We start from the raw sequence: 26265 nt of genomic DNA on the forward strand, positions 1-26265 counted from the left end.
AGTATATTAACCTCAGTGTTTTAAACACACTGTCAGAGTAACGTTAACTAGTAAATAGGCAATTTAATTTAACATTTACGTTATTAGCTATCTGGCTAAGTAACACTCGGCTAATGCTAACTAGCTTACTTTCTAACATCCTCGACCATGAGCTCACTAAGCTACTCCCTCCCTGCTAAAGAAGAGGAGGTCTGCTGGACGGAGAAAGAAGCCCCCGTGAAAGAGGAGGAAGAGGAGGCTGTTATAGTTAAACAAGAAGTAGAGGACGAGACTGTTACAGTTAAGCAAGAAGTAGAGGGTGAGGCTGTTACAGTGAAAGAAGAGGAGAAAGACGTGAAAGAGGAAGAATTTACAGTGAAAGAAGAGGAAGAATCTTTTAGAGTGAAAGAGGAGGATGCAGTTTTTGGAATGGAGGAGGAGGAGGGGGAGATTACTGTCACGTTGGAGGAGGAAGGGAAGACTGGAGATCTGATTAACACGAGTAAGTACTATTTTAAAAACACTGTGTTTCTATCAGACTGTTTCTGTCCTGACTGTTTCTGTCCAGACTGTTTCTATCAGAGTTTTTCTGACTCTGTAGTTGTTGAACTGTCTTACTAATGTGTCGTGTTAAAGACTGCCGACATTCGCAAAAAACGCTGTCAAGCCACCCACTCTTCTGTTTCCGCCTGCATTTTCTTCCACCGAGCTCATTCTGAAAGTTGTTTATTGCATTTTGGGGACACCAAAAGTACATTAATTTTCCAATGCGAATACACACCGCTTTATGGTACCGCGTGTTTTCTGATGGGGAGACTGAGTCGGATGCTCTTCAAACATCTCGATCAGCATCATCTGCAATAAAAGTTTTTCAGGGATCTTTTTATTTCAGCTCGTGAAAGGTGGGACCCAACACTTTACATGTTTATATTTGTTTTTTTAAGTATATTTATAAAATGGGTGATACCCTTTTAAAGTACCAGGGACCCTGGACATTTGTCAAGTCTTGATCCAGCCCATATGTGTACAAATAAGTGAAATTAAAAGGCTACTTTTTGCGATATTAATATTATGCACCGATATTACATTTTTGTCCCGATATCCGTTATTTTCTTTGCCAAAAAAAACTATACCTATTACCGATACTAAACATTTTAGCGGCCTTTTAAGCATTCTAATACAGTTAAATAGTTTAAACAAACACACTGACCAAAATGTTATTTTGTTGGCATTTACGTATGTCCCCATTACCAGTAAAAACATAATTAAAACATATTTATTTCACTTACTGTGCTGTGCTGTTTTGTTGTTCATTTGTTCAGTCGTTTCATTCTCAACCAGGATTTCATCCATAGAAGCAGTGAAGTTTCAGCTCAGTCGGTTCGTGGCCTCTCTTCCTTGAGTTGTCTCGCTTTTCAAAATGACTACTGGACATGAACTTGTTCAGTTGTTGGAAGTGAAGTAGGTAGATGAAGTGTGCGCTTAGTATTTTTCTGCTTTTGTTCTGTGTAGCGCTGTATTTTTCGTGGCGTGATTACGTCATCTACATACGTTATATAGGTATGTAGGTCATCTACCTATGTTATATAGGTATGTAGGTCATCTACCTATGTTATAGGTATGTAGGTCATCTACCTACGTTATACAGGTATGTAGGTCATCTACCTACGTTATAGGTATGTAGGTCATCTACCTACGTTATAGGTATGTAGGTCATCTGCCTACGTTATATAGGTATGTAGGTCATCTACCTATGTTATATAGGTATGTAGGTCATCTACCTACGTTATAGGTATGTAGGTCATCTACCTACGTTATATAGGTATGTAGGTCATCTACCTACGTTATAGGTATGTAGGTCATCTACCTACGTTATATAGGTATGTAGGTCATCTACCTACGTTATATAGGTATGTAGGTCATCTACCTACGTTATATAGTTATGTAGGTCATCTACCTACGTTATATAGGTATGTAGGTCATCTACCTGCGTTATACAGGTATGTAGGTCATCTACCTACGTTATAGGTATGTAGGTCATCTACCTACGTTATAGGTATGTAGGTCATCTGCCTACGTTATATAGGTATGTAGGTCATCTACCTACGTTATATAGTTATGTAGGTCATCTACCTACGTTATATAGGTATGTAGGTCATCTACCTACGTTATATAGGTATGTAGGTCATCTACCTACGTTATACAGGTATGTAGGTCATCTACCTGCGTTATACAGGTATGTAGGTCATCTACCTGCGTTATACAGGTATGTAGGTCATCTACCTACGTTATAGAGGTATGTAGGTCATCTACCTACGTTATAGAGGTATGTAGGTCATCTACCTACGTTATAGAGGTATGTAGGTCATCTACCTACGTTATAGGTATGTAGGTCATCTACCTACGTTATAGGTATGTAGGTCATCTACCTACGTTATAGGTATGTAGGTCATCTGCCTACGTTATATAGGTATGTAGGTCATCTACCTACGTTATATAGGTATGTAGGTCATCTACCTACGTTATAGGTATGTAGGTCATCTACCTACGTTATATAGGTATGTAGGTCATCTACCTACGTTATATAGGTATGTAGGTCATCTACCTACGTTATATAGTTATGTAGGTCATCTACCTACGTTATATAGTTATGTAGGTCATCTACCTACGTTATATAGGTATGTAGGTCATCTACCTGCGTTATACAGGTATGTAGGTCATCTACCTACGTTATAGGTATGTAGGTCATCTACCTACGTTATAGGTATGTAGGTCATCTGCCTACGTTATATAGGTATGTAGGTCATCTACCTACGTTATATAGTTATGTAGGTCATCTACCTACGTTATATAGGTATGTAGGTCATCTACCTACGTTATATAGGCTGTAGGTCATCTACCTACGTTATACAGGTATGTAGGTCATCTACCTTACGTTATACAGGTATGTAGGTCATCTACCTGCGTTATACAGGTATGTAGGTCATCTACCTACGTTATAGAGGTATGTAGGTCATCTACCTACGTTATAGAGGTATGTAGGTCATCTACCTACGTTATAGAGGTATGTAGGTCATCTACCTACGTTATATAGGTATGTAGGTCATCTACCTACGTTATAGGTATGTAGGTCATCTACCTACGTTATAGGTATGTAGGTCATCTGCCTACGTTATATAGGTATGTAGGTCATCTGCCTACGTTATATAGGTATGTAGGTCATCTACCTACGTTATATAGGTATGTAGGTCATCTACCTACGTTATATAGGTATGTAGGTCATCTACCTACGTTATATAGGTATGTAGGTCATCTACCTACGTTATATAGGTATGTAGGTCATCTACCTACGTTATATAGGTATATAGGTCATCTGCCTACGTTATGTATGTGGTCATCTACCTACGTTATATAGGTATGTAGGTCATCTACCTACGTTATAGGTATGTAGGTTCTATGTAGGTCATCTACCTACGTTATAGGTATGTAGGTCATCTACCTACGTTATATAGGTATGTAGGTCATCTACCTACGTTATATAGGTATGTAGGTCATCTACCTACGTTATATAGGTATGTAGGTCATCTACTTACGTTATATAGGTATGTAGGTCATCTACCTACGTTATATAGGTATATAGGTCATCTACCTACGTTATGTAGGTCATCTACCTACGTTATATAGGTATGTAGGTCATCTACCTACGTTATATAGGTATGTAGGTTCTATGTAGGTCATCTACCTACGTTATATAGGTATGTAGGTCATCTACCTACGTTATATAGGTATGTAGGTCATCTACCTACGTTATATAGGTATGTAGGTCATCTACCTACGTTATATAGGTACATAGGTCATCTACCTACGTTATATAGGTACATAGGTCATCTACCTACGTTATATAGGTACATAGGTCATCTACCTACGTTATATAGGTATGTAGGTCATCTACCTACGTTATATAGGTATGTAGGTCATCTACCTACGTTATAGAGGTATGTAGGTCATCTACCTACGTTATATAGGTATGTAGGTCATCTACCTACGTTATATAGGTATGTAGGTCATCTACCTCGTTATATAGGTATGTAGGTCATCTACCTACGTTATATAGGTATGTGGTCATCTACCTCGTTATAGAGGTATGTAGGTCATCTACCTACGTTATATAGGTATGTAGGTCATCTACCTACATTATAGAGGTATGTAGGTCATCTACCTACGTTATATAGAGGTATGTAGGTCATCTACCTACGTTATAGGGGTATGTAGGTCATCTACCTACGTTATAGAGGTATGTAGGTCATCTACCTACATCTACCTCGTTATATAGGTATGTAGGTCATCTACCTACGTTATATAGGTATTTAGGTCATCTACCTACGTTATAGGTATGTAGGTCATCTGCCTACGTTATATAGGTATGTAGGTCATCTACCTACGTTATATAGGTATGTAGGTCATCTACCTACGTTATAGAGGTATGTAGGTCATCTACCTACGTTATACGTATGTAGGTCATCTACCTACGTTATAGGGTATGTAGGTCATCTACCTACGTTATATAGGTATGTAGGTCATCTACCTACGTTATATAGGTATGTAGGTCATCTACCTACGTTATATAGGTATGTAGGTCATCTACCTACGTTATATAGGTATGTAGGTCATCTACCTACGTTATATAGGTATGTAGGTCATCTACCTACGTTATGTAGGTATGTAGGTCATCTACTTACGTTATATAGGTATGTAGGTCATCTACCTACGTTATCTAGGTATGTAGGTCATCTACCTACGTTATATAGGTATGTAGGTTCTATGTAGGTCATCTACCTACCTTATATAGGTATGTAGGTCATCTACCTACGTTACGTTATATAGGTATGTAGGTCATCTACCTACGTTATATAGGTATGTAGGTCATCTACCTACGTTATAGAGGTATGTAGGTCATCTACCTACGTTATATAGGTATGTAGGTCATCTACCTGCACCTGTTATACAGGTATGTAGGTCATCTACCTGGTTATATAGGTATGTAGGTCATCTACCTACGTTATAGGTATGTAGGTCATCTGCCTACGTTATATAGGTATGTAGGTCATCTACCTACGTTATATAGGTATGTAGGTCATCTACCTACGTTATAGAGGTATGTAGGTCATCTACCTACGTTATAGAGGTATGTAGGTCATCTACCTACGTTATAGAGGTATGTAGGTCATCTACCTACGTTATAGGTATGTAGGTCATCTACCTACATTATAGGTATGTAGGTCATCTACCTACGTTATAGGTATGTAGGTCATCTACTTACGTTATATAGGTATGTAGGTCATCTACCTACATTATATAGGTATGTAGGTCATCTACCTACGTTATATAGGTATGTAGGTCATCTACCTGCGTTATACAGGTATGTAGGTCATCTACCTACGCTATATAGGTATGTAGGTCATCTGCCTACGTTATATAGGTATGTAGGTCATCTGCCTACGTTATATAGGTATGTAGGTCATCTACCTACGTTATAGAGGTATGTAGGTCATCTACCTACGTTATAGAGGTATGCAGGTCATCTACCTACGTTATAGGTATGTAGGTCATCTACCTACGTTATAGGTATGTAGGTCATCTACCTACGTTATAGGTATGTAGGTCATCTGCCTACGTTATATAGGTATGTAGGTCATCTACCTACGTTATATAGGTATGTAGGTCATCTACTTACGTTATATAGGTATGTAGGTCATCTACCTACGTTATATAGGTATGTAGGTCATCTACCTACGTTATATAGGTATGTAGGTCATCTACCTACGTTATATAGGTATGTAGGTCATCTACCTACGTTATATAGGTATGTAGGTCATCTACCTACGTTATATAGGTATGTAGGTCATCTACCTACGTTATATAGGTACGTAGGTCATCTACCTACGTTATATAGGTACGTAGGTCATCTACCTACGTTATATAGGTACATAGGTCATCTACCTACGTTATAGAGGTATGTAGGTCATCTACCTACGTTATATAGGTATGTAGGTCATCTACCTACATTATAGAGGTATGTAGGTCATCTACCTACATTATAGAGGTATGTAGGTCATCTACCTACGTTATAGAGGTATGTAGGTCATCTACCTACGTTATATAGGTATGTAGGTCATCTACCTTTTGTTATACAGGTATGTAGGTCATCTACCTACGTTATATAGGTATGTAGGTCATCTACCTCGTTATAGAGGTATGTAGGTCATCTACCTACGTTATATAGGTATGTAGGTCATCTACCTACGTTATATAGGTATGTAGGTCATCTACCTACGTTATATAGGTATGTAGGTCATCTACCTACGTTATAGAGGTATGTAGGTCATCTACCTACGTTATAGAGGTGTAGGTCATCTACCTACGTTATAGAGGTATGTAGGTCATCTACCTACGTTATAGGGTATGTAGGTCATCTACCTACGTTATAGGTATGTAGGTCATCTGCCTACGTTATATAGGTATGTAGGTCATCTACCTACGTTATATAGGTATGTAGGTCATCTACCTACGTTATATAGGTATGTAGGTCATCTACCTACGTTATATAGGTATGTAGGTCATCTACCTACGTTATATAGGTATGTAGGTCATCTACCTACGTTATAGAGGTATGTAGGTCATCTACCTACGTTATAGAGGTATGTAGGTCATCTACCTACGTTATATAGGTATGTAGGTCATCTACCTACGTTATATAGGTATGTAGGTCATCTACCTACGTTATATAGGTATGTAGGTCATCTACCTACGTTATATAGGTATGTAGGTCATCTACCTACGTTATATAGGTATGTAGGTCATCTACCTACGTTATAGAGGTATGTAGGTCATCTACCTACGTTATATAGGTATGTAGGTCATCTACCTGCGTTATACAGGTATGTAGGTCATCTACCTACGTTATATAGGTATGTAGGTCATCTACCTACGTTATAGGTATGTAGGTCATCTACCTACGTTATATAGGTATGTAGGTCATCTACCTACGTTATATAGGTATGTAGGTCATCTACCTACGTTATAGAGGTATGTAGGTCATCTACCTACGTTATAGAGGTATGTAGGTCATCTACCTACGTTATAGAGGTATGTAGGTCATCTACCTACGTTATAGGTATGTAGGTCATCTACCTACATTATAGGTATGTAGGTCATCTACCTACGTTATAGGTATGTAGGTCATCTGCCTACGTTATATAGGTATGTAGGTCATCTACCTACGTTATATAGGTATGTAGGTCATCTACCTACGTTATATAGGTATGTAGGTCATCTACTTACCTTATATAGGTATGTAGGTCATCTATTTACGTTATATAGGTATGTAGGTCATCTACCTACGTTATAGAGGTATGTAGGTCATCTACCTACGTTATAGAGGTATGTAGGTCATCTACCTACGTTATATAGGTATGTAGGTCATCTACCTACGTTATATAGGTATGTAGGTCATCTACCTACGTTATATAGGTATGTAGGTCATCTACCTACGTTATATAGGTATGTAGGTCATCTACCTACGTTATATAGGTATGTAGGTCATCTACCTACGTTATATAGGTATGTAGGTCATCTACCTACGTTATATAGGTATGTAGGTCATCTACCTACGTTATATAGGTATGTAGGTCATCTACCTCGTTATATAGGTATGTAGGTCATCTACCTACGTTATATAGGTATGTAGGTCATCTACCTACGTTATATAGGTATGTAGGTCATCTACCTACGTTATAGAGGTATGTAGGTCATCTACCTACATTATAGAGGTATGTAGGTCATCTACCTACGTTATAGAGGTATGTAGGTCATCTACCTACGTTATATAGGTATGTAGGTCATCTACCTACGTTATAGAGGTATGTAGGTCATCTACCTACGTTATATAGGTATGTAGGTCATCTACCTACGTTATAGGTATGTAGGTCATCTACCTACGTTATATAGGTATGTAGGTCATCTACCTACGTTATAGAGGTATGTAGGTCATCTACCTACGTTATAGAGGTATGTAGGTCATCTACCTACGTTATAGAGGTATGTAGGTCATCTACCTACGTTATAGAGGTATGTAGGTCATCTACCTACGTTATAGGTATGTAGGTCATCTACCTACGTTATAGGTATGTAGGTCATCTACCTACGTTATAGGTATGTAGGTCATCTGCCTACCTTACGTTATAGAGGTATGTAGGTCATCTACCTACGTTATATAGGTATGTAGGTCATCTACCTACGTTATATAGGTATGTAGGTCATCTACCTACGTTATATAGGTATGTAGGTCATCTACCTTACGTTATATAGGTATGTAGGTCATCTACCTACGTTATAGAGGTATGTAGGTCATCTACCTACGTTATAGAGGTATGTAGGTCATCTACCTACGTTATAGTCATCTACCTACGTTATAGAGGTATGTAGGTCATCTACCTACGTTATATAGGTATGTAGGTCATCTACCTACGTTATATAGGTATGTAGGTCATCTACCTGTTATATAGGTATGTAGGTCATCTACCTATGTTATATAGGTATGTAGGTCATCTGCCTACGTTATATAGGTATGTAGGTCATCTACCTACGTTATATAGGTATGTAGGTCATCTACCTACGTTATATAGGTATGTAGGTCATCTACCTACGTTATATAGGTATGTAGGTCATCTACCTACGTTATATAGGTATGTAGGTCATCTACCTACGTTATATAGGTATGTAGGTCATCTACCTACGTTATATAGGTATGTAGGTCATCTACCTACGTTATATAGGTATGTAGGTTCTATGTAGGTCATCTACCTACGTTATATAGGTATGTAGGTCATCTACCTACGTTATATAGGTATGTAGGTCATCTACCTACGTTATATAGGTATGTAGGTCATCTACCTACGTTATATAGGTATGTAGGTCATCTACCTACGTTATAGAGGTATGTAGGTCATCTACCTACGTTATATAGGTATGTAGGTCATCTACCTGCGTTATACAGGTATGTAGGTCATCTACCTACGTTATAGGTATGTAGGTCATCTACCTACATTATAGGTATGTAGGTCATCTACCTACGTTATAGGTATGTAGGTCATCTGCCTACGTTATATAGGTATGTAGGGCATCTACCTACGTTATATAGGTATGTAGGTCATCTACCTACGTTATATAGGTATGTAGGTCATCTACTTACGTTATATAGGTATGTAGGTCATCTACCTACGTTATATAGGTATGTAGGTCATCTACCTACATTATGTAGGTCATCTACCTATGTTATATAGGTATGTAGGTTCTATGTAGGTCATCTACCTACCTTATATAGGTATGTAGGTCATCTACCTACGTTATATAGGTATGTAGGTCATCTACCTACGTTATATAGGTATGTAGGTTCTATGTAGGTCATCTACCTACGTTATATAGGTATGTAGGTCATCTACCTACGTTATATAGGTATGTAGGTCATCTACCTACGTTATATAGGTATGTAGGTCATCTACCTACGTTATATAGGTATGTAGGTCATCTACCTACGTTATATAGGTATGTAGGTCATCTACCTACGTTATATAGGTATGTAGGTCATCTACCTACGTTATATAGGTATGTAGGTCATCTACCTACGTTATAGAGGTATGTAGGTCATCTACCTACGTTATAGAGGTATGTAGGTCATCTACCTACGTTATATAGGTATGTAGGTCATCTACCTACGTATATAGGTATGTAGGTCATCTACCTACGTTATATAGGTATGTAGGTCATCTACCTACGTTATAGGTATGTAGGTCATCTACCTACGTTATATAGGTATGTAGGTCATCTACCTACATTATAGAGGTATGTAGGTCATCTACCTACGTTATAGAGGTATGTAGGTCATCTACCTACGTTATAGAGGTATGTAGGTCATCTACCTACGTTATATAGGTATGTAGGTCATCTACCTACGTTATAGAGGTATGTAGGTCATCTACCTACGTTATAGAGGTATGTAGGTCATCTACCTACGTTATATAGGTATGTAGGTCATCTACCTACGTTATATATGTAGGTCATCTACCTACGTTATATAGGTATGTAGGTCATCTACCTACGTTATAGAGGTATGTAGGTCATCTACCTCGTTATATAGGTATGTAGGTCATCTACCTACGTTATAGAGGCCTGTAGGTCATCTACCTACGTTATAGAGGTATGTAGGTCATCTACCTACGTTATAGAGGTATGTAGGTCATCTACCTACGTTATAGAGGTATGTAGGTCATCTACCTACGTTATAGAGGTATGTAGGTCATCTACCTACGTTATAGAGGTATGTAGGTCATCTACCTACGTTATATAGGTATGTAGGTCATCTACCTGCGTTATACAGGTATGTAGGTCATCTACCTACGTTATATAGGTATGTAGGTCATCTACCTACGTTATAGGTATGTAGGTCATCTGCCTACGTTATATAGGTATGTAGGTCATCTACCTACGTTATATAGGTATGTAGGTCATCTACTTACGTTATATAGGTATGTAGGTCATCTACCTACGTTATATAGGTATGTAGGTCATCTACTTACGTTATATAGGTATGTAGGTCATCTACTTACGTTATATAGGTATGTAGGTCATCTACCTACGTTATATAGGTATGTAGGTCATCTACCTACGTTATATAGGTATGTAGGTTCTATGTAGGTCATCTACCTACCTTATATAGGTATGTAGGTCATCTACCTACGTTATATAGGTATGTAGGTCATCTACCTACGTTATATAGGTATGTAGGTCATCTACCTACGTTATATAGGTATGTAGGTCATCTACCTACGTTATATAGGTATGTAGGTCATCTACTTACGTTATATAGGTATGTAGGTCATCTACCTACGTTATATAGGTATGTAGGTCATCTACTTACGTTATATAGGTATGTAGGTCATCTACCTACGTTATATAGGTATGTAGGTCATCTACCTACGTTATATAGGTATGTAGGTCATCTACCTGCGTTATACAGTTATGTAGGTCATCTACCTACGTTATATAGGTATGTAGGTCATCTACCTACGTTATAGGTATGTAGGTCATCTGCCTACGTTATATAGGTATGTAGGTCATCTACCTACGTTATATAGGTATGTAGGTCATCTACCTACGTTATAGAGGTATGTAGGTCATCTACCTACATTATAGGTATGTAGGTCATCTACCTACGTTATAGGTATGTAGGTCATCTGCCTACGTTATATAGGTATGTAGGTCATCTACCTACGTTATATAGGTATGTAGGTCATCTACCTACGTTATATAGGTATGTAGGTCATCTACCTACGTTATATAGGTATGTAGGTCATCTACCTACGTTATATAGGTATGTAGGTCATCTACTTACGTTATATAGGTATGTAGGTCATCTACCTACGTTATATAGGTATGTAGGTCATCTACCTACGTTATATAGGTATGTAGGTCATCTACCTACGTTATATAGGTATGTAGGTCATCTACCTACGTTATATAGGTATGTAGGTCATCTACCTACGTTATATAGGTATGTAGGTCATCTACCTACGTTATATAGGTATGTAGGTCATCTACCTACGTTATAGAGGTATGTAGGTCATCTACCTACGTTATAGAGGTATGTAGGTCATCTACCTACGTTATAGAGGTATGTAGGTCATCTACCTACGTTATATAGGTATGTAGGTCATCTACCTACGTTATATAGGTATGTAGGTCATCTACCTACGTTATAGGTATGTAGGTCATCTACCTACGTTATAGAGGTATGTAGGTCATCTACCTACGTTATATAGGTATGTAGGTCATCTACCTACGTTATATAGGTATGTAGGTCATCTACCTACGTTATATAGGTATGTAGGTCATCTACCTACGTTATATAGGTATGTAGGTCATCTACCTACGTTATATAGGTATGTAGGTCATCTACCTACGTTATATAGGTATGTAGGTCATCTACCTACGTTATATAGGTATGTAGGTCATCTACCTACGTTATATAGGTATGTAGGTCATCTACCTACGTTATATAGGTATGTAGGTCATCTGCCTACGTTATATAGGTATGTAGGTCATCTACCTACGTTATATAGGTATGTAGGTCATCTACCTACGTTATATAGGTATGTAGGTCATCTACCTCGTTATATAGTTATGTAGGTCATCTACCTACGTTATATAGGTATGTAGGTCATCTACCTACGTTATAGGTATGTAGGTCATCTGCCTACGTTATATAGGTATGTAGGTCATCTACCTACGTTATATAGGTATGTAGGTCATCTACCTACGTTATAGAGGTATGCAGGTCATCTACCTACATTATAGGTATGTAGGTCATCTACCTACGTTATAGGTATGTAGGTCATCTGCCTCGTTATATAGGTATGTAGGTCATCTACCTCGTTATATAGGTATGTAGGTCATCTACTTACGTTATATAGGTATGTAGGTCATCTACCTACGTTATATAGGTATGTAGGTCATCTACCTACGTTATATAGGTATGTAGGTCATCTACTTACGTTATATAGGTATGTAGGTCATCTACCTACGTTATATAGGTATGTAGGTCATCTACCTACGTTATATAGGTATGTAGGTCATCTACCTACGTTATATAGGTATGTAGGTCATCTACCTACGTTATATAGGTATGTAGGTCATCTACCTACGTTATATAGGTATGTTGGTCATCTACCTACGTTATATAGGTATGTAGGTCATATACCTACGTTATATAGGTATGTAGGTCATCTACCTACGTTATAGAGGTATGTAGGTCATCTACCTACGTTATAGAGGTATGTAGGTCATCTACCTACGTTATAGAGGTATGTAGGTCATCTACCTACGTTATATAGGTATGTAGGTCATCTACCTACATTATAGAGGTATGTAGGTCATCTACCTACATTATAGAGGTATGTAGGTCATCTACCTACGTTATAGAGGTATGTAGGTCATCTACCTACGTTATAGAGGTATGTAGGTCATCTACCTACGTTATAGAGGTATGTAGGTCATCTACCTACGTTATAGAGGTATGTAGGTCATCTACCTACGTTATATAGGTATGTAGGTCATCTACCTGCGTTATACAGGTATGTAGGTCATCTACCTACGTTATATAGGTATGTAGGTCATCTACCTACGTTATATGTATGTAGGTCATCTGCCTACGTTATATAGGTATGTAGGTCATCTACCTACGTTATATAGGTATGTAGGTCATCTACCTACGTTATATAGGTATGTAGGTCATCTACCTACGTTATATAGGTATGTAGGTCTACTTACGTTATATACATCTACTACGTTATATAGGTATGTAGGTCATCTACCTCGTTATAGAGGTATGTAGGTCATCTACCTACGTTATAGGTATGTAGGTTCTATGTAGGTCATCTACCTACCTTATATAGGTATGTAGGTCATCTACCTACGTTATATAGGTATGTAGGTCATCTACCTACGTTATATAGGTATGTAGGTCATCTACCTACGTTATATAGGTATGTAGGTCATCTACCTACGTTATATAGGTATGTAGGTCATCTACTTACGTTATATAGGTATGTAGGTCATCTACCTACGTTATATAGGTATGTAGGTCATCTACTTACGTTATATAGGTATGTAGGTCATCTACCTACGTTATATAGGTATGTAGGTCATCTACCTACGTTATATAGGTATGTAGGTCATCTACCTGCGTTATACAGTTATGTAGGTCATCTACCTACGTTATATAGGTATGTAGGTCATCTACCTACGTTATAGGTATGTAGGTCATCTGCCTACGTTATATAGGTATGTAGGTCATCTACCTACGTTATATAGGTATGTAGGTCATCTACCTACGTTATAGAGGTATGTAGGTCATCTACCTACATTATAGGTATGTAGGTCATCTACCTACGTTATAGGTATGTAGGTCATCTGCCTACGTTATATAGGTATGTAGGTCATCTACCTACGTTATATAGGTATGTAGGTCATCTACTTACGTTATATAGGTATGTAGGTCATCTACCTACGTTATATAGGTATGTAGGTCATCTACCTACGTTATATAGGTATGTAGGTCATCTACCTACGTTATATAGGTATGTAGGTCATCTACCTACGTTATATAGGTATGTAGGTCATCTACCTACGTTATATAGGTATGTAGGTCATCTACCTACGTTATATAGGTATGTAGGTCATCTACCTACGTTATATAGGTATGTAGGTCATCTACCTACGTTATATAGGTATGTAGGTCATCTACCTACGTTATATAGGTATGTAGGTCATCTACCTACGTTATAGAGGTATGTAGGTCATCTACCTACGTTATAGAGGTATGTAGGTCATCTACCTACGTTATAGAGGTATGTAGGTCATCTACCTACGTTATATAGGTATGTAGGTCATCTACCTACGTTATATAGGTATGTAGGTCATCTACCTACGTTATAGGTATGTAGGTCATCTACCTACGTTATAGAGGTATGTAGGTCATCTACCTACGTTATATAGGTATGTAGGTCATCTACCTACGTTATATAGGTATGTAGGTCATCTACCTACGTTATATAGGTATGTAGGTCATCTACCTACGTTATATAGGTATGTAGGTCATCTACCTACGTTATATAGGTATGTAGGTCATCTACCTACGTTATGTAGGTCATCTACCTACGTTATATAGGTATGTAGGTCATCTACCTACGTTATATAGGTATGTAGGTCATCTACCTACGTTATATAGGTATGTAGGTCATCTACCTACGTTATATAGGTATGTAGGTCATCTACCTACGTTATATAGGTATGTAGGTCATCTACCTACGTTATATAGGTATGTAGGTCATCTACCTGCGTTATATAGGTATGTAGGTCATCTACCTACGTTATATAGGTATGTAGGTCATCTACCTACGTTATAGAGGTATGTAGGTCATCTACCTACGTTATAGAGGTATGCAGGTCATCTACCTACATTATAGGTATGTAGGTCATCTACCTACGTTATAGGTATGTAGGTCATCTGCCTACGTTATATAGGTATGTAGGTCATCTACCTACGTTATATAGGTATGTAGGTCATCTACTTACGTTATATAGGTATGTAGGTCATCTACCTACGTTATATAGGTATGTAGGTCATCTACCTACGTTATATAGGTATGTAGGTCATCTACCTACGTTATATAGGTATGTAGGTCATCTACCTACGTTATATAGGTATGTAGGTCATCTACCTACGTTATATAGGTATGTAGGTCATCTACCTACGTTATATAGGTATGTAGGTCATCTACCTACGTTATATAGGTATGTAGGTCATCTACCTACGTTATATAGGTATGTTGGTCATCTACCTACGTTATATAGGTATGTAGGTCATATACCTACGTTATATAGGTATGTAGGTCATCTACCTACGTTATAGAGGTATGTAGGTCATCTACCTACGTTATAGAGGTATGTAGGTCATCTACCTACGTTATAGAGGTATGTAGGTCATCTACCTACGTTATAGAGGTATGTAGGTCATCTACCTACGTTATATAGGTATGTAAGGTCATCTACCTACGTTATATAGGTATGTAGGTCATCTACCTACGTTATATAGGAATGTAGGTCATCTACCTACGTTATATAGGTATGTAGGTCATCTACCTACGTTATGCAGGTATGTAGGTCATCTATCCACGTTATGTAGGTATGGCACGTCAGCTTTGACATCGTTTTTGCACATCGGTGTTAAACTAGACATCCGATCGATGCCGATGTTGGCATTTTTAGTTAATATTGGCAGATTTTTGTTAAATATTCTTACCGATATATCGTGCTTCCCTAAATAATATTAAAGTTTAAGATTGAATACATTTACGTTATAATGTGCATTTCAGAATCTAGACATACTGGACGTGTTAGAGCACATTATAAGGATCCTAATGACTAGATGTTGTCTGTATCGTTCATCGATCACAGGGTCTTACAGGGGGGGGGCATGTTTTGGCCTAAAATGACCCACTTTCATCATGATGTTGTCAGAAAAGGGTTTGTGATACAAATGTAAAACATATTTCCACCCCATTTTAAGTTTCTATGTGAGAATTGGCTGAAAAATAATCGGAGATACCACACACATTTTTTTAACCATGATGGTGTGGAATCACCCTGTACTGCCAATCCACTTCTTCTGGGCACTGTATGAGGTCAGACCTGTAACGATGACTGCTGCTTACGGTTCTATGAAGCACAGCATCACGTTAACGGGGCTGGACAGGAACCGATACTCAAGGACCTTTCCGATGCTCTCGTTCTGGTAACCCGGGGTCCCGGTGCTCGTTCAGCATCACGTTAACGGGGCTGGACAGGAACCGATACTCAAGGACCTTTCTGATGCTCTCGTTCAGGTAACCCGGGGTCCCGGTGCTCGTTCAGCATCACGTTAACGGGGCTGGACAGGAACCGATACTCAAGGACCTTTCTGATGCTCTCGTTCAGGTAACCCGGTGTCCCGGTGCTCGTTCAGGTAACCCGGGGTCCCGGTGCTCGTTCAGGTAACCCGGGGTCCCGGTGCTCGTTCAGGTAACCCGGGGTCCCGGTGCTCGTTCAGGTAACCCGGGGTCCTCCTGCTAAGACTCCATAACCCGGGGTCCCGTGCATCATTCAGGTAACCCGGGGTCCTCCTTGACTCGTTCAGGTAACCTGGGGTCCTACAGTGCTCATTCAGGTAACCCATAATCCCGGTTCTCATTCAGGTAACCGGGGTCCTCGGTGCTCATTCAGGTAACCCGGGGTCCCATTAGGTGCTCGTTCAGGTAAGACTCCATAATGTTTCATCATTCAGATGCTAACCCGTCCCCTTTAAGCTCCAAATGTTTCATCATTTAGATGCTACAGTCCTCCTTTAAGACTCTATAATGTTTCATCATTAGATACTACAGTCCTCCTTTAAGACTCCATAATGTTTCATCATCAGATGCTACAGTCCTCCTTTAAGACTCCATAATGTTTCATCATTAGATGCTACAGTCCTCCTTTAATACTCCATAATGTTTCATCATTAGATGCTACAAAGCAAAAAATCAAAGATGAGAATTGGTGTCATTACCTGCTTTACATTTCTTACATGTATTTATTCATATTGAAACTTATTAACATTAATATTGAAATAATACAATTTTATTTGGCTAATTTTTCAATCTATTGTTGAGCGTAATGTACTCTATGGACATATCAAAGATTCAGAGTTGAATCTCTGCTACTTTTATAGATATGATCCATTTGGGAAGCCTTACCAACATAATGAATGTAAAAAAAGCTTGCCCTCTGCAGGTCAAAGAAGGGCTGTGATTGGTTACATTTCCTACTATGCCAATTTCTCTGTCTAAAATGGTCCATCACATTAAAACTAGTATAGATCCTGCTCTGAAACTCTGTCTAAAATGGTCCATCACATTAAAACTAGTAGAGATCCTACTCTGAAACTCTGATGCTCAACCCACCACCACCAATGTTGTTAAAATCTCTGTCTGATAAATTGTATGAGTGTGGAAGTGTTTTGACTCTGTCTCTGATAAATTGTATGAGTGTGGAAGTGTTTTGACTCTGTCTGATAAATTGTATGAGTGTGGAAGTGTTTTGACTCTGTCTGATAAATTGTATGAGTGTGGAAGTGTTTTGACTCTGTCTCTGATAAATTGTATGAGTGTGGAAGTGTTTTGAGGATACAATATACAGGTAACTGCCAAATAAAGGAGACGCTTGAGTCAATGAGGGAAACAAAGTAGACTGAACAAAAATATAAACGTAACATGTAGTATAGTGTTGTTCCCATGTTTCATGAGCTGAAATAAAAAGTCCCAGAAATGTTACATACGCACAAAAAGTGTATTTCTCTCAAATTGTGTGCACAAATTTGGTTTCATCCCTGTTACTGTGCATTTCTCCTTTAGCAAGATATTCCTATATTCCAATGTATTTGTACTTGACGAACACTTGAGACAATGAGGGATACAAAGTATTTTGAAAAGCAGGTGCTTCCACACAGGTGTGGTTCCTGAGTTAATTAAGCAATTCACATCCCATCATGCTTAGGGTCATGTATAAAAATGACCATTGACCATTATCTTGGCTACCATGGCTAGAAGAAGAGATCTCAGAGACTTTGAAAGAGGGCTCTGAAAGGAGTTTTAAAGGGTGTTTGTGTCTCAGTCACTGGATCTCAACCCTAGTGAACACTTCTGGGAGATTCTGCAGTGGCGTTTTCCATCACCATCAACAAAAATATCAAATTATTGAATTTCTCATGAAGGAATTGGGTCTCATCCCTCCAATACAGTTCCAGAAAATGTGCACAATCTATGCCAAGGCGCACTGAAGCTGTTGTGGGGGCCCAACGTCAATACACTTTATGTTGGGTTTCCTTTACTTGGGCATTTATGACACTTTATGTTGGGGGGTTTTCTTTACTTTGGCATTTACAATAATTTATGTTGGGGATTCCTTTATTTTGGTAGTTATGACTCTTTATGTTGGGGATTCCTTTATTTTGGTAGTTATGACTCTTTATGTTGGGGATTCCTTTATTTTGGTAGTTATGACTCTTTATGTTGGGGATTCCTTTATTTTGGTAGTTATGACTCTTTGTTGGGGATTCCTTTATTTGGGCAGTTACCTGTAGCCATTATTATTAATTTCTTTACCAATGGATCATTTATACTTAAAAAAAACACACAAAAAAACATTTTGTACCTCCTTTTTCTCCCCGGACACAGCCCGGGATCGAACCTGGCTCTGTAGTGATGCCTCAAGCACTGCAGTGCCTTACCGCTTTCGGGAGGCCCCACGGATCATTTTGGACCTGAATACATGTCAACAATCCTTCCCCTCAAAGGACACTTCTTCTATGGATGTTAAAAAACGTTCTACTCAAGTTTTACATTGAACATGTTGTTTTTAATGTAGGACTTGTTAAAGGGCTACTTTCAAACTCCGATTAAACACCAGAATGTCACAGTCTGTAAGATGTGTTCACCGTCAAAGAGTGGGCCACCAACAAAACATTAATAACAATGGATCAAATGCAGCCTATGCCATTGATTGAAATACTGTAGTCCACAATATCTATTATTATAGAGCTCTGTTCAGCCTGTAAACATGACATTATCTATTATTATAGAGCTCTGCTCAGCCTGTAACCATGACATTATCTATTATTATAGAGCTCTGCTCAGCCTATAAACATGACATTATCTATTATTATAGAGCTCTGCTCAGCCTGTAACCATGACATTATCTATTATTATAGAGCTCTGCTCAGCCTGTAACCATGACATTATCTATTATTATAGAGCTCTGCTCAGCCTGTAACCATGACATTATCTATTATTATAGAACTCTGTTCAGCCTATAAACATGACATTATCTATTATTATAGAGCTCTGCTCAGCCTGTAAACATGACATTATCTATTATTATAGAGCTCTGTTCAGCCTATAAACATGACATTATCTATTATTATAGAGCTCTGCTCAACCTGTAAACATGACATTATCTATTATTATAGAGCTCTGCTCAGCCTAAAAACATGATCTATTATTACAGAGCTCTGCTCAGCCTGTAAACATGACATTATCTATTATAGAGCTCTGCTCAGCCTGTAAACATGACATTATCTATTATTATAGAGCTCTGTTCAGCCTGTAGCTATGACATTATCTATTATTATAGAGCTCTGCTCAGCCTATAAACATGACATTATCTAGTATTATAGAGCTCTGCTCAGCCTATAAACATGACATTATCTATTATTATAGAGCTCTGCTCAGCCTGTAAACATGACATTATCTATTATTATAGAGCTCTGCTCAGCCTGTAAACATGACATTATCTATTATAGAGCTCTGCTCAGCCTATAAACATGACATTATCTATTATTATAGAGCTCTGCTCAGCCTGTAAACATGACATTATCTATTATTATAGAGCTCTGCTCAGCCTGTAAACATGACATTATCTATTATAGAGCTCTGCTCAGCCTATAAACATGACATTATCTATTATTATAGAGCTCTGCTCAGCCTGTAAACATGACATTATCTATTATTATAGATCTCTGCTCAGCCTGTAAACATGACATTATCTATTATTATAGAGCTCTGCTCAGCCTATAAACATGACATTATCTATTATTATAGAGCTCTGCTCAGCCTGTAAACATGACATTATCTATTATTATAGAGCTCTGCTCAGCCTATAAACATGACATTATCTATTATTATAGAGCTCTGCTCAGCCTATAAACATGACATTATCTATTATTATAGAGCTATGCTCAGCCTATAAACATGACATTATCTATTATTATAGAGCTATGCTCACCCTAAAAACACGACATTCCATGAGAGCAAGATTCTAGTTGGAACTCTACATCTTTTATTTTAAATTATTGAGGGATCTGATTTAGATTTAACCTCCTAGCAAGAGAGTTGTGGAGGTTTCATTCAGGTCTTTATTTAAATAAACACTCTGTTTTTGGCAGGAGAAAGACCAGACTCGGAGGAACCAGAGACGTCCAAACCAGCAAGACGACGCAACTGTTCTCACTGTGGAAAGGGTTTTAACCATTTAAGGGACCTGAAACGACATGAGAGAATACACACAGGGGAGAAGCCTTTCCAATGCTCCCAGTGTGGAAAAAGTTTTTCCTTGTTAGCGAGCCTGAAACGACACGAGAGGACGCACACAGGAGAGAAGCCTCATCACTGCTCCCAGTGTGGAAAGAGTTTTACCCAGTTAGGACACCTGAAAGTGCACGAGAGGATACACACAGGGGAGAAGCCCTACCACTGCTCCCAATGTGGAAAGAGTTTTAACCGGAAAGAATCCCTGAAAGAGCATGAAAGAATACACACAGTGCAGAAGCAAGAGAAACCGTACCACTGTTCCCACTGTGTAAAGGGTTTTAACCAGTTAGGGGACCTGAAAATGCATGAGAGAATACATACATGCGATAAATCTTTCCAATGCTTCCAGTGTGGAAAGAGTTTTTCCGCATCAGGGTGCCTGAAAAGACATGAGAGGACACACACAGGAGAAAAACCTCATCACTGCTCCCAGTGTGGAAAGAGTTTTAACCGAAACGAACACCTGAAAGAGCATGAGAGAATACACACAGGAGACAAGCCCTACCACTGCTCCCAATGTAAAAAGAGTTTTGCCTGGTTAGGACACATGAGAAGACATGAGAGAACACACACAGGAGATAAGGATGTAGGCTGCTGAACAGTGGGACACAGGAGATAAGGATGTAGGCTGCTGAACAGTGGGACATTGGACAGATATAGGCTGAACAGTGAGACATGGAACAGATGTAGCCTGAACAGTGGGACATGGGACATATGTAGGCTGAAGAGTGGAACAGAGGACAGATGAAGGCCCAATTAATGGTGGGACAGATGTAGGCTGAACAGTAGGACATTGGACAGATGTAGGCTGCTGAACAGTAGGACATTGGACAGATGTAGGCTGAACAGTGGGACATAGGATAGATGAAGGCTGAACAGTGGGTCATAGGATAGATGAAGGCTGAACAGTGGGACATAGGATAGATGAAGGCTGAACAGTGGGACATTGGACAGATGTAAGCTGAACAGTGGGACATAGGACAGATGAAGGCTGAACAGTGGGACATGGAACAGATAAAGGCTGAACAGTGGGACACCGGACAGATGTAGGCTGAACAGTGGGACATAGGACACATGTAGGCTGAACAGAGGACAGATGTAGGCTGAACAGTGGGACACCGGACAGATGTAGGCTGAACAGTGGGACATGGAACAGATAAAGGCTGAACAGTGGGACATAGGACAGATATAGGCTGAACAGTGGGACATGGAACAGATAAAGGCTGAACAGTGGGTCACAGGACAGATATAGGCTGAACAGTGGGACATGGAACAGATAAAGGCTGAACAGTGGGACATAGGACAGATATAGGCTGAACAGTGGGACATGGAACAGATAAAGGCTGAACAGTGGGACAGAGGACAGATAAAGGCTGAACAGTGGGACTTAGGACAGATAAAGGCTGAACAGTGGGACTTAGGACAGATGAAGGCTGAACAGTGGGACATTGGACAGATGTAGGCTGAACAGTGGGACATTGGACAGATGTAGACTGAACAGTGGGACAGATGTAGGCTGAACAGTGGGACAGAGGACAGATGAAGGCTGAACAGTGGGACATTGGACAGATGTAGACTGAACAGTGGGACAGATGTAGGCTGAACAGTGGGACAGAGGACAGATGAAGGCTGAACAGTGGGACATAGGATAGATGAAGGCTGAACAGTGGGACATTGGACAGATGTAGGCTGCTGAACAGTGGGACATGGAACAGATAAAGGCTGAACAGTGGGACATAGGACAGATGTAGGCTGAACAGTGGGACATGGGACAGATGTAGGCTGAACAGTGGGACATGGAACAGATAAATGCTGAACAGTGGGACAGAGGACAGATAAAGGCTGAACAGTGGGACAGATGTAGGCTGAACAGTGGGACATAGGACAGATGAAGGCTGAACAGTGGGACATAGGACAGATGAAGGCTGAACAGTGGGACATAGGACAGATGTAGGCTGAACAGTGGGACATTGGACAGATGTAGGCTGCTGAACAGTGGGACATGGAACAGATGTAGGCTGAACAGTGGGACAGAGGACAGATGTAGGCTGAACAGTGGGACATTGGACAGATGTAGGCTGCTGAACAGTAGGACATTGGACAGATGTAGGCTGAACAGTAGGACAGAGGACAGATGAAGGCCCAATTAATGGTGGGACATAGGACAGATGTAGGCTGAACAGTAGGACATTGGACAGATGTAGGCTGAACAGTGGAACAGAGGACAGATGAAGGCCCAATTAATGGTGGGACAGATGTAGGCTGAACAGTGGAACTTAGGACACATATAGGCTGAACAGTAGGACATAGGACAGATGTAGGCTGAACAGTAGGACATTGGACAGATGTAGGCTGAACAGTAGGACAGAGGACAGATGTAGCCTGAACAGTGGAACATAGGACAGATGTAGGCTGAACAGTGGGACATTGGACAGATGTAGGCTGCTGAACAGTAGGACATTGGACAGATGTAGGCTGAACAGTGGGACATAGGATAGATGAAGGCTGAACAGTGGGTCATAGGACAGATGAAGGCTGAACAGTGGGACAGATGTAGCCTGAACAGTGGGACATGGGACAGATGTAGGCTGCTGAACAGTAGGACATAGGACAGATGAAGGCCCAATTAATGGTGGGACAGATGTAGGCTGAACAGTAGGACATTGGACAGATGTAGGCTGCTGAACAGTAGGACATTGGACAGATGTAGGCTGAACAGTGGGACATAGGATAGATGAAGGCTGAACAGTGGGTCATAGGACAGATAAAGGCTGAACAGTGGAACAGAGGACAGATGAAGGCTGAACAGTGGGACATAGGACAGATGTAGGCTGAACAGTGGGACATAGGACAGATGTAGGCTGAACAGTGGGACATAGGACAGATGTAGGCTGAACAGTGGGACATAGGATAGATGTAGGCTGAACAGTGGGACATAGGACAGATGTAGGCTGAACAGTGGGACATAGGACAGATGTAGGCTGAACAGTGGGACACCGGACAGATGTAGGCTGAACAGTGGGACATAGGACAGATGTAGGCTGAACAGTGGGACATTGGACAGATCTAGGCTGAACAGTGGGACATTGGACAGATATAGGCTGAACAGTGGGACATGGAACAGATAAAGGCTGAACAGTGGGACTTAGGACAGATGTAGGCTGAACAGTGGGACATGGAACAGATAAAGGCTGAACAGTGGGACTTAGGACAGATAAAGGCTGAACAGTGGGACTTAGGACAGATATAGGCTGAACAGTGAGACATGGAACAGATAAAGGCTGAACAGTGGGACTTAGGACAGATGTAGGCTGAACAGTGGGACATGGGACAGATGTAGGCTGAACAGTGGGACATGGGACAGATAAAGGCTGAACAGTAGGACATAGGACAGATAAAGGCTGAACAGTGGGACATGGGACAGATGTAGGCTGAACAGTGGGACATGGGACAGATAAAGGCTGAACAGTAGGACATAGGACAGATGTAGGCTGAACAGTGGGACATGGGACAGATGTAGGCTGAACAGTAGGACATAGGACAGATAAAGGCTGAACAGTGGGACTTAGGACAGATGTAGGCTGAACAGTGGGACATAGGACATATGAAGGCTGAACAGTGGGACATGGAACAGATAAAGGCTGAACAGTGGGACATAGGACAGATATAGACTGCTGAACAGTAGGACAGATGTAGACTGAACAGTGGGACATAGGACAGATGTAGACTACTGAACAGAGGACAGATGTAGGCTGAACAGTGGGACATAGGACAGATGTAGACTGCTGAACAGAGGACAGATGTAGGCTGAACAGTGGGACATAGGACAGATGTAGACTGCTGAACAGAGGACAGATGTAGGCTGAACAGTGGGACATTGGACAGATGTAGGCTGAACAGTGGGACATAGGACAGATGTAGGCTGAACAGTGGGTCATGGGACAGATGTAGACTGAACAGTAGGACAGATGTAGGCTGCTGAACAGTGGGACATTGGACAGATGTAGGCTGAACAGTGGGACATAGGACAGATGTAGGCTGAACAGTGGGTCATGGGACAGATGTAGACTGAACAGTAGGACAGATGTAGGCTGCTGAACAGTGGGACATTGGACAGATATAGGCTGAACAGTGGAAAAGAGGACAGATGAAGACCCAATTAATGATGGGACAGTAGTCCCCAAACACACCTTCATGTCTTAAAGTAATGATGGACTGTCGTTTCCCTTTGCTTATTTGAGCTGTTCTTGCCATAATATGGACTTGGTCTTTTACCCAATAGGGCTATCTTCTGTATACCCCCCCTACCTTGTCACAACACAACTGATTGGCTCAAAACGCATGAAGACATTTCACAAATGAACTTTTAACAAGGCACACCTGTTAATTGAAATGCATTCCAGGTGACTTCCTCATGAAGCTGGTCGAGTCATCAAAGGCAAAGGCTGGCTACTTCGAAGAATCTAAAATATATTTTGATTTGTTTAACACTTTTTTTTTGGTTACTACATGATTCCATATCTGTTATTTTATAGTGTTTGATGTCTTCACTATTCTTCTACAAAGTAGAAAATAGTATAAATAAATAAATAAATAAATGAACTTTTGATTCAGTAGGTGTGTCCAAAAGTCTAAGGCAGTTATAAATGCAAGGCTGCGCACAGGGCAACAATATGCCAACAAAACAGGATAAACAGTTCCAAATGAAGGGCATTATTATGTGATCCTGCACCCATGTTGTGGGCTGTGTTGTGTTGTGGGCTGTGTTATGTTGTGTTGTGTTATGTAGTGGGCTGTGTTATGTAGTGGGCTGTGTTATGTAGTGGGCTGTGTTATGTAGTGGGCTGTGTTATGTAGTGGGCTGTGTTATGTAGTGGGCTGTGTTATGTAGTGGGCTGTGTTATGTTGTGGGCTGTGTTATGTTGTGGGTTGTGTTATGTAGTGGGCTGTGTTATGTAGTGGGCTGTGTTATGTAGTGGGCTGTGTTATGTAGTGGGCTGTGTTATGTTGTGGGCTGTGTTATGTAGTGGGCTGTGTTGTGTAGTGGGCTGTGTTATGTAGTGGGCTGTGTTGTGTAGTGGGCTGTGTTATGTTGTGGGCTGTGTTATGTTGTGGGCTGTGTTGTGGGCTGTGTTGTGTTGTGGGCTGTGTTGTGGGCTGTGTTGTGTTGTGGGCTGTGTTGTGGGCTGTGTTATGTTGTGGGCTGTGTTGTGGGCTGTGTTATGTTGTGGGCTGTGTTATGTTGTGTTGTGTTATGTTGTGGGCTGTGTTATGTAGTGGGCTGTGTTGTGTAGTGGGCTGTGTTATGTAGTGGGCTGTGTTATGTAGTGGGCTGTGTTATGTTGTGGGCTGTGTTATGTAGTGGGCTGTGTTATGTTGTGGGCTGTGTTATGTTGTGGGCTGTGTTATGTTGTGGGCTGTGTTATGTTGTGGGCTGTGTTATGTAGTGGGCTGTGTTATGTAGTGGGCTGTGTTATGTAGTGGGCTGTGTTATGTAGTGGGCTGTGTT

The 26265-nt window shown here is 40.1% G+C and overlaps 1 protein-coding gene and 2 long non-coding RNA genes across 7 annotated transcripts in view; 2 read left to right on the forward strand and 1 right to left on the reverse strand.

Moving 5' to 3' along the window:
* The window catches only part of LOC135560375 (uncharacterized), a 295196-nt gene that overhangs the window by 142982 nt on the left and 125949 nt on the right, over positions 1-26265 (reverse strand). The gene's annotated exons all lie outside the window — the stretch shown is intronic.
* Positions 1-26265, forward strand: part of LOC135560374 (uncharacterized) — a 300103-nt gene that overhangs the window by 99057 nt on the left and 174781 nt on the right. The gene's annotated exons all lie outside the window — the stretch shown is intronic.
* Positions 148-25294, forward strand: LOC135560273 (zinc finger protein 239-like). Its single transcript, XM_065002133.1, has 2 exons — positions 148-481; positions 20612-25294. Exons 1-2 carry the CDS (start codon positions 148-150, stop codon positions 21352-21354), a joined length of 1077 nt encoding a protein of 358 aa, XP_064858205.1. The 3' UTR covers positions 21355-25294.

This window comes from Oncorhynchus nerka, linkage group LG15 (genome assembly GCF_034236695.1).
Source record: "Oncorhynchus nerka isolate Pitt River linkage group LG15, Oner_Uvic_2.0, whole genome shotgun sequence".
Taxonomy (NCBI): Eukaryota; Metazoa; Chordata; class Actinopteri; order Salmoniformes; family Salmonidae; genus Oncorhynchus; species Oncorhynchus nerka.

Coding starts and splice junctions, on each gene's coding strand:
- LOC135560273 (XM_065002133.1), top strand. CDS start 148: ATGAGCTCACTAAGCTACTCCCTCCCTGCTAAAGAAGAGGAGGTCTGC. Junction 482..20,611: donor TGGAGATCTGATTAACACGA/GTAAGTACTATT, acceptor TGTTTTTGGCAG/GAGAAAGACCAGACTCGGAG.